Source organism: Microcaecilia unicolor, chromosome 7 (genome assembly GCF_901765095.1).
Source record: "Microcaecilia unicolor chromosome 7, aMicUni1.1, whole genome shotgun sequence".
NCBI lineage: Eukaryota > Metazoa > Chordata > Amphibia > Gymnophiona > Siphonopidae > Microcaecilia > Microcaecilia unicolor.
In genome coordinates, this window is record NC_044037.1 from 218,374,387 (window position 1) to 218,389,615 (window position 15,229).

The following is a 15,229-nucleotide window of genomic DNA, read 5'->3' on the forward strand; positions in this document are numbered from 1 at the left end:
AAAACTTTTTTTGCCAGCCTCAAATGTCACACCCAGCTCCCTGACAGCAATATGCAGGTCCCTGGAGCAGTTTGTAGTGGGTGCAGTGCACTTCACACAGGAGGACCCAGGCCCACCCCCCCCTACCTGTTCCACTTGTGGTGGTAAATGGGACCCCTCCAAAACCCACTGTACCCACATGTAGGTGCCCCCCTTCAGCCCTTAGGGATATGGCAATGCTGTAGAGTTGTGGCCAGTGGGTTTTGGGGGGGATTTGGGGGGCTCAGCACCCAAGGGAAGGGTGCTATGCACCTGGAAGCTAATTGTTTTATTTTTTAAATATTTTAGACGTGCCCCCTAGGGTGCCCGGTTGGTGTCCTGGCATGTCAGGGGGGCCAGTGCACTAGTAATGTTGGCTCCTCCCATGCCCAAATGCCTTACATTTCGTCGGGTTTGAGATGGCCAGCTCCGGTTTCCATTATGACTGAAAATCGGAGTCGGCCATCTCATCTAACCCCGGCGAGCGATTTGGCTGGCGCCAGGCATATTTCGAAAATACGCTTGGCTCCGCCCCTTCACGGAGCTGGCCCTGAAGATGGCCGCCAATCGATTTGGCCGGCGCCGTTCGATTATGCCCCTCCACACCTCCCAACTCATATCTAGTTAATTCCTGAAAGTACTGTGGCACCATCATTCCTCAGGCTTCAGCATTAGGACACATTATTTCAATCTCTTATGCCAGAGATCAAAACATGGAACAGCATGAAGTCTTACATATTTTAGTCCATTGAACGAACACTCAAAACAGCCATAGACCGTCTCCCTCTTAGCATTCCCCATTCCACAAAGAGCACAAGGCCCTTTTGGAATGTTATTGTTCAGCAAGTTTACTCGAGTATGAGACCCTTCTCGCAAGTAACCAGTGGATATGTCAGTCATACTTGCAGCTTTCTCATAATAATCTGAAAAAAGGTCATCCATATAAGAGTACGAGTTAGCAATGGTGTCTGTTGTCCTTTTACCTGCACAAAAGAGACATAGAATAAAATCAGTGGCAAGTATAGTACTAGTCCATTTATGTATCACCTGTAGAGACTGTATTCAGAAAAGCTTTCTTCTGTTCAGGAACAATTCCAAAAGGTCCAATTCAAATTATATATTTAATATATATGTATAACTAATCAGTTAGATTTTTGCAGTAGATGAATCACCCTGTGCAACTGACACAAATCTTGACAATTTAATCAGTCCCTAAGTGAACAAGACACAAAGAATTATCACTATAGATACAAAAGAAAGGATATAGAGGTGCATTTTCGATATGACTTCTAAGTCGAACTTTGGAAATTTTGTGCTAAACGTTTTAAATCCGAATAGGAAATATAGCCATTTTCAAAACAGCAAAACATCTCTTTTTTTTTTTTAATGGCCACATGCTAGATGGTTTTGTGGTCTGTGTGTTTATGTTTTTGGGCCATTTTCGAAAAGAAAAAAAACCTTCCAAGTTCAAAACGCACAATCAAGCCACTGGGGATGTACGAGGAGATAGCAATCTTAGTAGACTGGCCACACAGACATTCCAGGAGAGCAATGGTGAGCGGCAGACATGGGGTGTGGCTGGGAGGAGGCAGTCCAGCCAGACACCAATCAGCATTGCTTATGCTCCCTCTTATACTCTCAATTGACAGTTCCTCAGGCTCAGACCTGTGTCTTGGACTCTCGGGTAGAAGGAAGCAGGTGAATTAGCTGGAGCTGTGTTTTTGCAGCCAGGTAGGCCAGTTCGGAACAGGGTTGCAGATGTAAGGAAGACTTGGGGATTATTGATAAGATAAAGAGGCTGACAAGAAGAGCAGTGAATGGTGGCAATAAATGGAAGCAGGAACAGGCAGTCTAATATAAATTGTTCCTGGTGGGGGTGATGGAAGGGTTAAGAGGGAAGGCCAGTCAGATGAGAAAATGGAAGGATTTGAAGTAAAAGAGAAGAATGGTCTGATGGGAAATGAGATGAACAAATGGAGATGGGGGGGGGGGGGGTTCCCTAATGAAAGGAAGTGAGGGGCTGATGGGGAAAGGGGAAGAAATAGAGATAAGAAGGGCAGGGAATTGGAGATAACCTGATAGAGAAAAGAGAGGTAAGGATATGAAAGATCCCTGGGTAGGAAAGGGGGAGAGGTAGGTACCCTAGGCAGGAAGGAGAGTAAGAGGTCTATTAGTGGTTGCTACAGATCAGTTTATATCGGAGGTGCGGGGCGAGAGGCAAATGGATGGGGGATGGAAAAACATCAAAAAGAGAATTTACACAAAAGAAAATTTATTGTGTGCTACTTAGTATTAATTTGCTACAGTTTTCCTCATAGCAACACAAAATAATTTTAATTTTTGTGCTGCAATAGTAGAAAGTGTGTTGTTGAATGTGGAATTTCCACATCAGTAATATGTGTGTGTTGGGGGAATGGGTTTTTGCCAATACATGTGAGAGATGGACAGAAAACAAAGGGCCTAAGGCAGTGATGGCGAACCTTTCAGAGACCGAGTGCCCAAACAGTAACCCAAAATCTAATTATTTATCGCGAAGTGCCGGTACTCATTATGGGTGGGGTCACCACAAATGACTCCACCCCTATGATAGCCACACACCCTTACACCAGCCATGGGGCATATAAACAGACATCATTGAAAATATTATACTCGTATAGGAGAAAAAAAATAACATGATTTTCTTTCATTATAAATCATTTCTGTAAGTTGTTACAGCTCCAGTATACCCAGTGCAAAATAAGACAGCAGATGTAAATTCTCAAATTGGACATATTCCAAACACTAAAATGAAAATAAAATGATTTTTTTCTACCTTTGTTGTCTGGTGATTTTGTTTTTCTATCCATATTGGTCCTAGTCGCTGATTCTGCTGCTCTCTATCGGTTCTCTTAACTCCGTTTCCAGGACTTCCTTTCCATTTATTTCTTTACTTTCCTCCTTTCTTCTTCATTTCTTGCCCTCCATCCATGTCCAGCCACCCTCCTCTCTCCCCTGCCCTCCTCTCCAGCCACCCATGTAGAGCAACCCTCCTCTCCCCCCTGCCCTCCGCTCCAGCCACCCTCCTCTCCCCTTGCCCTCCCCTCCAGCCACCCATGTCCAGCCACCCTCATCTCTCCCCTGCCCTCCCAACAGCAGGCCTCCCTCCCACCCAGCACCAGGCAGTCAGGCAGGCAGGCCTCCCTCCCACCCAGCACCAGGCCACCCAGCACTAATCCTCCCTCCCTCCCACCCACCCACCCAGCATCAGGCACCAGGCCACCCTCCCACCCAAGCACCAGGCAGGCCACCCACCCACGCACGCACCCATCAAAGCACCAGGCAGGGCACCCACCCACCCAAGCACCAGGCAGGCCTCCCTCCCACCCCAGCACCAGGCAGGCAGGCAGGCAGGCCTCCCTCCCACCCACCCAAGCACCAGGCAGGTCACCCTCCATCCCTCCCTCCCACCCACCCAAGCACCAGGCAGGCCACCCTCCCTCCCACCCAAGCACCAGGCAGGAAGCACTCCCACCCAAGCACCAGGCCTCGCTCGCTCCCACCCACCCAGCAGCAGGCACCAGGGCACCCTCTCTCCCACCCGGCGTCAAGCATTCCTCCCTCCCTCCCACCTGGCACCAGCCCACCCGGCCTCCATCCCTCCCTCCCTCCCTCCCTCCGAACCCGAAGAAATTTAAAAGTCTTCCCTTGTCCGTCCAAGTAGGCGGCGTCAGCATCAGCAGTAGCAGCGAAAAGCGTGCTGCTGGTTCGGCGCATCTTCAGCCTTCTGTCTCTCAAGCTCTCTGGTCCCGCCCTAACAGGAAATGAGGGCGGGACCAGACAGCTTGAGAGACGGAAGGCTGAAGACGTGCCGAACCAGCAGCACGCTTTTCGCTGCTACTGCTGATGCTGACGCCGCCTACTCGGACGGACAAGGGAAGACTTTTAAATTTCTTCAGGTTCAGAGGGAGGGAGGAATGCTTGATGCCGGGTGGGAGGGAGGGCTGAAAGTTTCGGGTGAGGCGACCAGCGGTGTGCGTGCCAACAGAGAGGGCTCTGCGTGCCCTCTCTGGCACGCGTGCCATAGGTTCGCCATCACCGGCCTAAAGTTTTTGACCTGGCAACTGGGGCAGTGGGTTGATCTCCCGAGGAACTAGATTTCCCACTGCAGTTGTATGTGACCCTGGGCAAGTCACTTAACCCTCCATTGCCCCTGGAGTGGAGGAGTAGCCTAATAGTGTGCGATGGATTGAGATCTTGGGGAAATGAGTTCAATTCCCACCACAGCTCCTTGTGACCCTGAGCAAGTCACTTAACCCTTCATTGCCCCAGGTACAAATAATACTTAGATTGTGAGCCCATTCGGGACAGTACCTGTACAAGTATTTGTGTCTGTAAACCATGTGGAGGGGCATAATCGAAAGGGACGCTCAAGTTTTGTTGAGGACATCCTCGTAAAATGTCCCGATGGAGGGGCGGGGAAACCTGAATTATCGAAACAAGATGGACGTCCATCTTTCATTTTGATAATACGGCCGGGGACGCCCAAATCTTGAAATTTTGGTCGTCCTTACAGATGGTTGTCCCTAGACTTGGTCGTTTCTGATTTTTGGCAATAATGGAAACCAAGGACGCCCATCTCAGAAATGACCAAATTCAAGCCCTTTGGTCATGGGAGGAGCCAGCATTTGTAGTGCACTGGTCCCCCTCACATGCCAGGACACCAACTGGGCACCCTAGGGGGCACTGCAATGGACTTTATAAAATGCTCCCAGGAACATAGCTCCCTTACCTTGTGTGCTGAGCCCCCCCAAACCCCCCCTAAAACCCACTACCCACAACTGTACACCACTACCATAGCCCTTATGGGTGAAGGGGGGCACCTAGATGTGGGTACTGTGGGTTTCTGGTGGGTTTTGGATGGCTCGCTGTTTCCTCCACAAACGTAACAGGTAGGGAGGGGCCTGGGTCCGCCTGTCTGAAGTGCACTACACCCACTAAAACTGCTCCAGGGACCTGCATACTGCTGTGATGGAGCTGAGTATGACATCTGAGGCTGGCAAAAAATATTTTTAAAGATGTTTTTTGAGGGTGGGAGGGGGTTAGTGACCACTGGGGGAGTAAGGGGAGGTCATCCCCGATTCTCTCTGGTGGTCATCTGGTCATTTCAGCCACCTTTCTGTGACTTGGTCGTAAGAAAAACAGGACCAGGTAAAGTCGTCCAAGTGCTCGTCAGGGACGCCCTTTTTTTCCCATTATGGGTCAAGGATGTTCATGTGTTAGGCACGCCCAAGTCCCGCCTTCGCTACGCCTCTGACAGAAAGCAGTTGGGGACGTCCAAAATCAGCTTTCAATTATACCGATTTGGATGACCCTGTGAGAAGGACACCTATCTTCCTATTTGTGTCGAAAGATGGGTGTCCTTCTGTTTCGAAAATGAGCCTGTCACCTAAAGGATCACTTGCTGTATATCAAGTGCCATAAATAAAATAAATAAATTGCATTGTAATAAGTTAAAGTACCTGTAAATGGACATGTTCCTAAGAATGGGCAAGGTTCAAATTACCCTTGTATATAATTTTGATTTTTTTTTCAGCAAATAATTTTAAAAATTTTGCATAACTCTCTGGGGTGCAACTTAAAATGTAATCACAGTAGCTATTGATCCCAATCAAAATGTAGTACCTGCAGCTTGTTCATTGACCCTTATTTTTGTATAGTCAAGTGTACAACACGGCAACCACAATGCACTGTTCAAATAGTTGAATAGCTGAAAAGAGGAAACCCTCATAAAAACACTACATGGCCAATTTTCAGCAGTGTGGAGACCACACAAAATTAAACAGATTATAAATTTAACTTAATTTTAAACAATCCTTTCCATTACTACTACTACTACTATTTAGCATTTTTATAGCGCTACAAAGCATACGCAGCGCTGCACAAACACCAAGTACAACTACTGAAAATACAAATAGCAGATATAACTTATCCATTCAAAGTTATATTTGATATTTGTGCATTTGGGCTGCCCCAAAACAAAATGGATAACTATTTACAACTTAAAATGGCCAAATCAATCCATTCAAATGCCCATTTTTTAAAGTACTTATGTGGTCCACACTGCCACAAACTACACACGTGTTTTTGAATATTGACCTCTACATTAAAATAAATAAAACAGCCTCTCCCCCGAGACTCAAACTACTCCCTTTGTGTTTCTCTTTTGTAGACATTAACTTATGTGTAGTCTTCTCCCAGGTCATTTTGTGTGTTCTTCAGCTAAATATGTATGATGTATGAAACACTCCTTTCTCTTACTGTAAAATACCCTGGTTCAAATACCACATAGAAAACTTGGAGGCGTATTTTCAAAGCACTTAGACTTTCAAAGTTCCTTAGGTTACTATCCAGCTTATTTTCGAAGGAGATCGCCGGCCATCTTCCGACACAAATCGGGAGATGGCCAGCGATCTCCTGAACCCGGTCAAATCGGTATAATGGAAAGCCGATTTTGACTGGCGCCAACTGCTTTCCGTCACAGAGCTGGCCAAACTTCAAGGGGGCGTGTCGGTAGGGTAGCGAAGGCAGGACGGGGGCGTAGTCACGAGATGGCCGGCTTCACCCTATAATGGAAAAAAGAAAGCCAGCCTTGATGAGCATTTCACCAGCTTCACTTGGTCCCTTCTTTTTCAGGACCAAGCTTCAAAAAGGTGCCCCAACTGACCAAATGACCACCGGAGGAAATCGGGGATGACCTCCCCTTACTCCCCCAGTGGTCGCCAACCTCCTCCCACCCAAAAAAAAGAAAAATATTTTTTTGCCAGCCTAAAATGTCATACCCAGCTCCATCACAGCAGTAAGCAAGTCCATGGAGCTGTTTTTTGTGGGTGCAGTGCACTTCAGGCAGGTGGACCCAGGTCCATCCCCCACTACCTGTTACACTTGTGGTGGTAAATGTGAGCCCTCCAAACTCCCCCAAAACCCACTGTACCCACATGTAGGTGCCACCCTTCACCCATAAGGGCTATGGTAATGGTGTAGAGTTGTAGGGAGTGGGTTTTTGGGGGGGGATTTGGGGGGGCTCAGCACACAAGGCAATGGAGGTATGTACCTGGTAGCAATTTTTGAAGTCCACTGCAGTGCCCCCTAGGGTGCCCGGTTGGTGTCCTGGCATGTCAGGAGGACCAGTGCACTACAAATGCTGCCCCCTCCCATGACCAAATGCCTTGGATTTGGCCGGGTTTGAGATGGCCGGCATCTGTTTCCATTATCGGCGAAAACTGATGCCGGCCATCTCAAACCCGGCCATCTCTGACATTTGGCCGGCCTGAACCGTATTATTGAAACGAAAGATGGCCGGCCATCTTTTTCGATAATACGGTTCGGGAGTGCTCTTTGTGACACTGGCCAAATAGATGGCCGGCCATCTATTTGGCCAGCGCCGTTCGATTATACCCTCCATGGGGCTCATTTTCAAAGCAGCACTTACTTACAATGTTCCATAGATTACTATGTAAGTTTGTAAATCTAAGTGCTTTGAAAATATGCCTCTATGTAACTTTGTAAGTCTAAGGGCCCTGTTTACTAAGCTGCACTGTATAGGAATATATGGGTATCTCTAGTGTTAGCGCGTGCTAAAAATGCTAGCGCGCCTTAGTAAACATGGCCCTAAGTGCTTTGAAAATGAGCCCCATAGTGCTAATAATACTAACACTTGACTGCATTTTATATAAGTGAAAAAAATTCTGCAAAACAATGCTGTCTACAGTTATTTGTAGTTTTCAATAGATCTTGCTGAAGCCTGCAAACTTCACAACTGAAATTTTTAAAACCATTCTTCTGAGTTTTATTACCAGTGGACATTATATCTGAATGGAATAGACTTCTCTTTAACATGCTCAATGAAAATGATCTTGATTGCTCTTTTTCAAATCCTCCTTTTGACGCTGAGGTAACACAGAGTTCTGTCACAAGAAAAGAAAACAGAAATGGCTGAAGATATATATTCTCATAGCGATTACAGCTCATCAACACTCTAGCCAATGAAATTTGGGCCACTTGGAGGGCTTTCAGTTGATTCTTAAGACTCCCCAACAATATACCATTACAGTAATCAAAACAGGGTGCAATACTCTGAACAACCATCCAAAAGTTATGCAGCTTCAATAACTCTTCCAGTTTCCCAACCAATCTTAGTTTGAAAACTACATCCTTTATAATTTTCTGAACATGAGATCTCATAGACAATTTAGATTCTACCATAACTCCTAAATTATGAAGACCATTGACAACAGGAATTACCTTTCAAAGGAGAATACATCTGGTACATCAGAACATGAATAACTCAATAAAATCAGGATCTAAATCTTCATGGTGTTCAATTTTAGATGATTAGCTTTCACCCTACTCTGAATAGACTACATTTGAAGATTTAACCCCCCCCCCCCCCCCCCCCCCCCGTTTACAAAGCCGCATGGCAATGCCGACACAGCCCAATCAAAGTGAATTGATTGTAATCTGTTAACTAAAATCGCTTGGTTCACAGCATCAAAAGCAGCAGCAATACCTAATACAAACAAAATGAAATGCTGCCCCTTATCAGAAACCTGTTCAGGCTGTATGAAAGATAGAGTAAAGTCTCTGTATCATGGGCTGTACGAAACCCAAACTGATTAGGTTCCAAGATTTCATGAGTTTCAAGAAAATCAGTTAACTGATCATATACTATTTTTCCATCACCTTTAGCAAAAATGGTAAGGAGGAAATAGATCTATATTTGTCTACTACAGCCACATCTAGGGCACAATTTTTTAGCAATGGTTTAACTACAGCTATTTTTAAACTAGCTGGAACAATACCTGTATCAAAACATTTATTCATGATGTTCACAAAAAGCGGTGCAGATAAATCACTCAGTGGGTCTTTTACAAAGGCGAAGTAGCGTTTTTAGTGCTAAAAACGCTACCGTGCCCTTGTAAAAGGCCCACTCAACATTTTAAGTACTGATGGCTTACAAACATCCATCTTACATATTACTAACACGTGACAAGATCTTTTTTACCTGATCAATATAAACTTTCTGAAAAGTGGACCACTGCTCATCTCCTGATAAAAGGCAAGACAATTCAACAGGTAAGCTTAAGTTATTAAAATGACCCACTATCTTCATCACTTTCCCCATAAAGCCACTGGCGAAAATGCAGCTAGAAATAACCAAACCAAAACCTCACAAGCCCTTAGATTCTCTCATCGCTAAAGCTGACACTATCACAAATAACTCCTTAAAACCTGATAGAGCCTTTTCAATGATTTAATCATAATACGCACCTCTGCTAATATTATTGTCCCATTACTTACCTTAATAGACAAAGTTAATTTGTTGGTTCAGAATACCAATACTGGAATGTTTTGACTTACTGTGTAGAGTGTGCAGCATGTGTGGACTAATTGCTTACAGCTTCCCAACATTTGTTGGTACCTGCCCTGGTCCCAAATCATATAGGGGTCCTTTTACTATAGGGTTGGTGCATGGCAACAGGCTTGCTGCGTGCCAATCTGGAACTACCGCATGCCATTTCTAGTGCTACAAAAATATTTCTATGTTTTTAGCGCCAGTGCTTACCCAGTAGTAATCAAGCAGCACAGTATGCTGCCCAGTTATCACTGGGTTAGCATGGGAGCCCTTACTGCGTCAAAAACATGTGCTAATGCACTGCAGGCCCCCTTTTACTGCAGCTCAGTAAAAGGACCCGGTAATTCTTCATGTGAGCAGTCCCCTCATACAGTCTGTATTTTTGTACTTGATGGATTTTAGTGTTAAATATTATTAATTTTGTTTTATTTAATTGTAGCTCATTATACATTATATTTTGTTTTAATTTAACTTCTGGATTCTGAACTTTTTGGGAAAAAGTGAACTTATCAGTCACTGTATTAAATTAAATTAAATTTCAATTTAAATTTATGTATAAATTATGAAAACACCACAAAGTGGGTGTATACTGTACACTAAAAGTATGCCTCTCCTTATAGAATTACTCCCAAGGAGGGTAATTTTATGAAAGCATTTTCATGTGTATATGAGTGTACATGTATAAAATGCCTCATATAAAATTACCCCACATGTAAAAGTATATGTGAAGATGAGAATGCCTGTTCTTGTACGTGATTTGGATGAAGGCTGTTCTGGGGCGAGTTTTGGGCAAACTATAGGCAGGGTCATGATTTACATGTGGACTATAAAATGTGGGTTCACATACATTACAAATCATAACAAATGAACATTTATGCTTGCTTCCAAGGTATGAACCACTGTCTAGTCCACCCAACAATGGCTCTGCTAGTCAGGCCCCTCAGAAACAGGAAGTCAAGTTGGAAGGGATGGACTGGCAGAGCCACTGGCAGCATTGTTTAAACAGCAATTTCACTTCTTTATATCATTTTTATTTCACTGGGAAGTAGTTTGACTTGCAGGGGCATAGGAAACCGCACTGCTGAACTAGGGGAAGGGGGAGGGGCGCTGCTGGATCAGGGTGTGGGATAAGAGTGCTGCTGGACCAGGGGGAACCCAATCTACAAAGGTTTCCCAGGTGGTTAAAGTGATTCTGCTTATATCACTTAAAGTTCTCTTATTTTACACAACTGAACAAAACTGATTTTCAGAGGAACTTATGTAGGAGAAAAAGTAAATTTGGAAAAGACACCTACTTACCAAAGTGGCCATCCAGGTGTATATAGAGTGCAAACACACTAAATGCAATGGTTGTATGTGCTGGGAAAACTATTGCTTTGTCCCGACCCTTATAATTTTGGTCCTCAATAATATGAAACTAGGATTTAAAGAACAAAAATACTGGATTAATCATCTTCATCTGTCATCTTAAATTCATACAGCGCATCACTGCCCCCATCTCCAAAAAGTCCTCATGATCTTCTACGGTTTTTTCTTCCATTTCCTTTGTTTTTTATGGTATATGCTGATCTATTATGTTACATTATGTTCTGTGTCTATCTATGTTTATTTTGTAGACCCCTGATGAACGCATTATGCCAAAAAATGGCCCATGTAGGGTCTACTGGGTCATCTTCTCATTGCTTTGTAGATTACTGCTTATGAATTTTATTTATTTGTTACATTTGTATCCCACATTTTCCCACCTATTTGCAGGCTCAATGTGGCTTACATAGGACCGTTATGGCGTTCGCCAGTTCCGGTATGAACAAATACAAGGTGTTATTATGATAGAATAAGGTTCAAGTATGGTAGATACATTGGGGAAATTTAGGGAGGAAGTGGAAGGTTGGGGTGTGTCCATTGCAATCTATGGTTTTGTTGTGTTGCATGTGTTCAGGCTTTTATGTTGGGTCAGTGGGATATGCCTTCCTGAACAGGATTGTTTTTAGTTCTTTCCGGAAATTCAGGTGGTTGTACGTTGTTTTTGTCAGAGCGTTCCATAGTTGTGCGCTTAAGTAGGAAAAGCTAGATGAATACGTTGATTTGTATTAGAGTCCTTTGGTGCAAACTATGTTAGAAGCTTGGACTTCAGTTTTGCCTGTGCCTCTTGGAAAATTTTCTCACTTCCACCCCTGTTTTGTGCTCTTGGTCTTTCTGTGGAAGCTATATGGACCCTCCTTTTGCTTTGACTGGAATCATCTAAAACATAACATCACAAAAACACAAAATACTCCTATTCTCTATGTCAGGTGTTCAGCGCTGCAAGCGTCTGGTAGCGCTATACAAATGCTAATAATAATAATAATTGACTAGTCATCCTAGTGATAACATACCTAAAAGTTTTGTGATTGAGGATTTAGCAGTTCCCATTATTTTTTTTTTTAAGTTATATTTTATTGATGATAGAAACTTTACAATAAATCCTTACATTCAAAATGATTTACAACAGTAGTTTACCATGCCACTTAGTGTTATAGTCTTAACAGATTCTAAATATCATCATTACATTTTTTCTTTTTACCCCCCCTCCCAAACCCCCCCTTTCCCCCCCGTTTCCCCCTTCGCCAGGTTGCTATATGTTGTTACAGTATTTATCCATTTATCCATTAAGCACTCTACTACGCGCTTTAGGTGTCAAGGTGTCCAGGAATGGTAACCAACATTGGAGATACTTCTCGCCCTTTGGAGTGGCTAAGTCTTGTACTGCCCTGCGTTCCAGGGCACTCAACGATATCATGTATGCCCTCCATACTTGGGCAGTGGGTTTTTCCTCCTGGATCCAAAGTTTGAGAATCGTTTTCTTCCCCATCAATACAGCTCGGCGTTGAAAATAGCGAAGTCCTGCTTTGGATGGTCCATGGATCGTGAAGATATTGAATAAAAGTCCTGGGTGTCTGACCCATTGAACCTTCCACATCATAGATACCTGTCTACAGACCATTGCCCAGAATCCCAGTATTGGGGGACAGTGCCAGAACATATGGCCCAGGTGTGCTCCTCCCCCTGTACATTTCGGGCAATCATCTGCTGGTCTTAGAGTAGCCCTGAATGCTCTATGAGGGGAAATAAATAATCGCATCACAAATTTATACTGGGTTTCTCGCAATTCTGCACTCCCACTCTCTCTATAGCATGTTTGCAGGTATGTCTGTATCACATCTTCACCAATTGTCAACCCCAGTTCCTTTGTCCACGCCTGTGCCAGTTCCCGATATGGTGCTAGAGGCATAGCAGCTCGAATCTGCGCATGATAGTATTTTAAGGGCACCGCCCGCTTTGCTTCTAAGTCAAAAATTTCTACCAACTTTACCCACACTTCATGGTTAAGCGCTGCCCCGGGGAGAGCTTGTATATAATGCTGTATTTGTGCATAAGCTAAGAAGTCCTTGATCTCTAACCCCTGGCGCCTCTGCAAGACCTCTCTTGGTTGTAATGTTCCATCTCTTTTAATAATCTGGAATAAGAAGAAGGTCCCCACCTCTCCCCATTGTGCAAAAGTACGCGATGACCTGCCCACCGGGAAGTCTACATTTCCCCTAATTGGCAGAAATGGGGAGACCTCTGCATCTAGCCCATACAGTCTGCAGACCCACTGCCACGCCCTCTTTAATGGTGTAAACAAGAATTTGATATGCTTTGGTGTTCTTATTTTACCTGGTCCCGCGTGTAGCCAACAGCTGAAATGTATATTCCCGAGCATCCGACATTCTGCCTCTGGATATGTGAAATGTCCTGTTCCTCTAAACCAGTCTCCTATATGTCGCATGCAGCCTGCAATGGATAGCCATTTGACACTTAGCACTCCCAGCCCTCCTTTATCTTTAGGTAAATATGTTTGTTTTAAGGATACCCGGGCCCTTTTCCCATTCCATAAAAACTGTTTAACTATCCTATGTAATGCTAATTCATCCCTGCGGGTCAAGAGAAGTGACAGTACCTGCGTTATGTACGTCCACTTAGGAACAATTATCATATTATACACTGCTATTCTGCCCCACAGTGATAAGGTCAGTTTCCGCCACATTTGTAACGTTTCTTTTGTGGATTCCCAGAGTGGTGCCAAATTAGTTTGGTGTAGTTGATCTAAGTTAGTAGGGAGATATATTCCCAGGTATTTTATTTTTTCTTCTTTCCACTGCAGGGGGAATGGCCCGTGCCACTGTGACTTTATCCTTGGTGTAGTTGGCAGGGCCACTGATTTATGTCTATTTAAAGTGAACCCTGAATGATAGCCAAATTCATCTATCAACTCTAATAAACTTTGTAGTGAGTGTTGTGGTTGTGTTAGTGTGAGTAGGATATCATCTGCGAAGGCCAGCACTTTCGTGGGAAGACTGGGGATTGCAACTCCTACTATTTCCGCATTATTCTCTACTGTTCGTAGGAACGGCTCTATGTATAGTAAGAATAAGAGTGGTGACAATGGGCACCCCTGTCTCGTACCCCTCTGCACCTGGAACGCCTGAGATGCCATTTTGTTTACCAATATCCGAGCTTGTGGCTCCGTATATAAAGCTGTGACAGCACGCAAGTACCAGCCCCCCAGACCCACATACTTTAGTACTTCAAAAAGGTACCCCCATCTCACTTTGTCAAAAGCTTTTTCGGCATCCAGGCCTACAAGTAGAAGAGGGTCTCCGGCCTCCCGGCTATGCGCTAACGCTAGCAAAGCTCGCCGAACATTAAGACCTGGATGCCGGCCTCGTACAAACCCCACTTGGTGTGCCCCAACTACATGGGGGAGGTGTACCGCCAATCGATCTGCTAGTATTCTTGCTAATATTTTAAGGTCAACATTGAGGAGAGAAATTGGTCTGTATGCCTCTAGGTTTTCTGGGTCTTTTCCGGGCTTTGGTATCAAGGTTATGAGTGCCTCATTCACTCCTAGGGGAAATCGTTCCTGTTCCACCACTTCGTCAAAGTATTTAGCCAGAGGCACACATACTCTATGAGATAACATCTTATAGTATTCTGGGGAAAATCCATCAGTTCCGGGGCTTGTGCCTCCCGATAGCGACCCTATCACTTTTTGTATTTCCTGTGCATCTAGAGGGGCGTTAAGTTGTTCTCTCATTTCTAGTGTCAGACTTGGGATTCCTGAGTCTTCCAAGTAATCCCGTATTGCTGTACTCTCAGACTCTGGCTCTGCCCTATATACCCCAGAAAAATAATCTCTGAATAGATTCAGTAGATCTAGGGGTCTATGCTTTCTGACTCCCGCTGGAGTCTTCAGCACAGAGATGTAAGAATTCCCTGTCCACACTCTAACTATCCGCGCCAGCAATTTCCCCGTGCGGTTTCCAAATTTAAAATATTGAAACCGTCTGCTAAATAGGTATTTTCGTGTTTTTTCATGGATTAATGTGTTAAGTCCTGCTAGATTTGCCATCATTTGGTCATAGTGAGCCTGAGATGGCCGGTGCTGGTGTTTCTGTTTTGAAATTCTATACTGGCGTTCCAGTTGCACTATACCCTGCGTTAGCCTTTTATTTCTCGCCGCTACATAGCTAATGATTTCTCCCCGCAGCACTGCTTTTGATGTTTCCCAAAATAGCCCAGGTGTGTCTTGATGTTGATCATTCATCTCTGCATAGTATTCCCATTTTTGTTCTAAATAAGCTCGAAAATCTGGGTCTCCTGCTAAGTATGTAGGGAATCTCCAGCGCGTATGACATTCCGCTGCTAGTCCCAATTCCATATCTACCCAGATTAGGGTGTGATCGGATATTGCCATTGATCCTATCTCTGCTGTGTGTACAATTTCAAACAGAGTTTTTG

The 15,229-nt window shown here is 44.4% G+C and overlaps 1 protein-coding gene across 2 annotated transcripts in view; it reads right to left on the bottom strand.

The window, feature by feature from the left end:
* Positions 1-618: 618 nt before the first annotated feature.
* The window catches only part of PJVK (pejvakin), a 28,278-nt gene continuing 13,667 nt past the window's right edge, over positions 619-15,229 (bottom strand). Inside the window, exons 4-6 of one of the 2 annotated variants that reach the window (XM_030209938.1) lie at positions 10,709-10,826; positions 7,881-7,961; positions 619-1,001 (exon numbers count right to left, since the gene is read on the bottom strand). In XM_030209938.1, the coding sequence (XP_030065798.1) occupies positions 700-1,001; positions 7,881-7,961; positions 10,709-10,826 (501 nt within the window). In that variant the 3' untranslated portion in view covers positions 619-699. Of the gene's footprint in view, positions 1,002-7,850; positions 7,962-10,708; positions 10,827-15,229 lie in introns of both variants that reach the window. The other variant, XM_030209936.1, reaches the window with a different exon arrangement.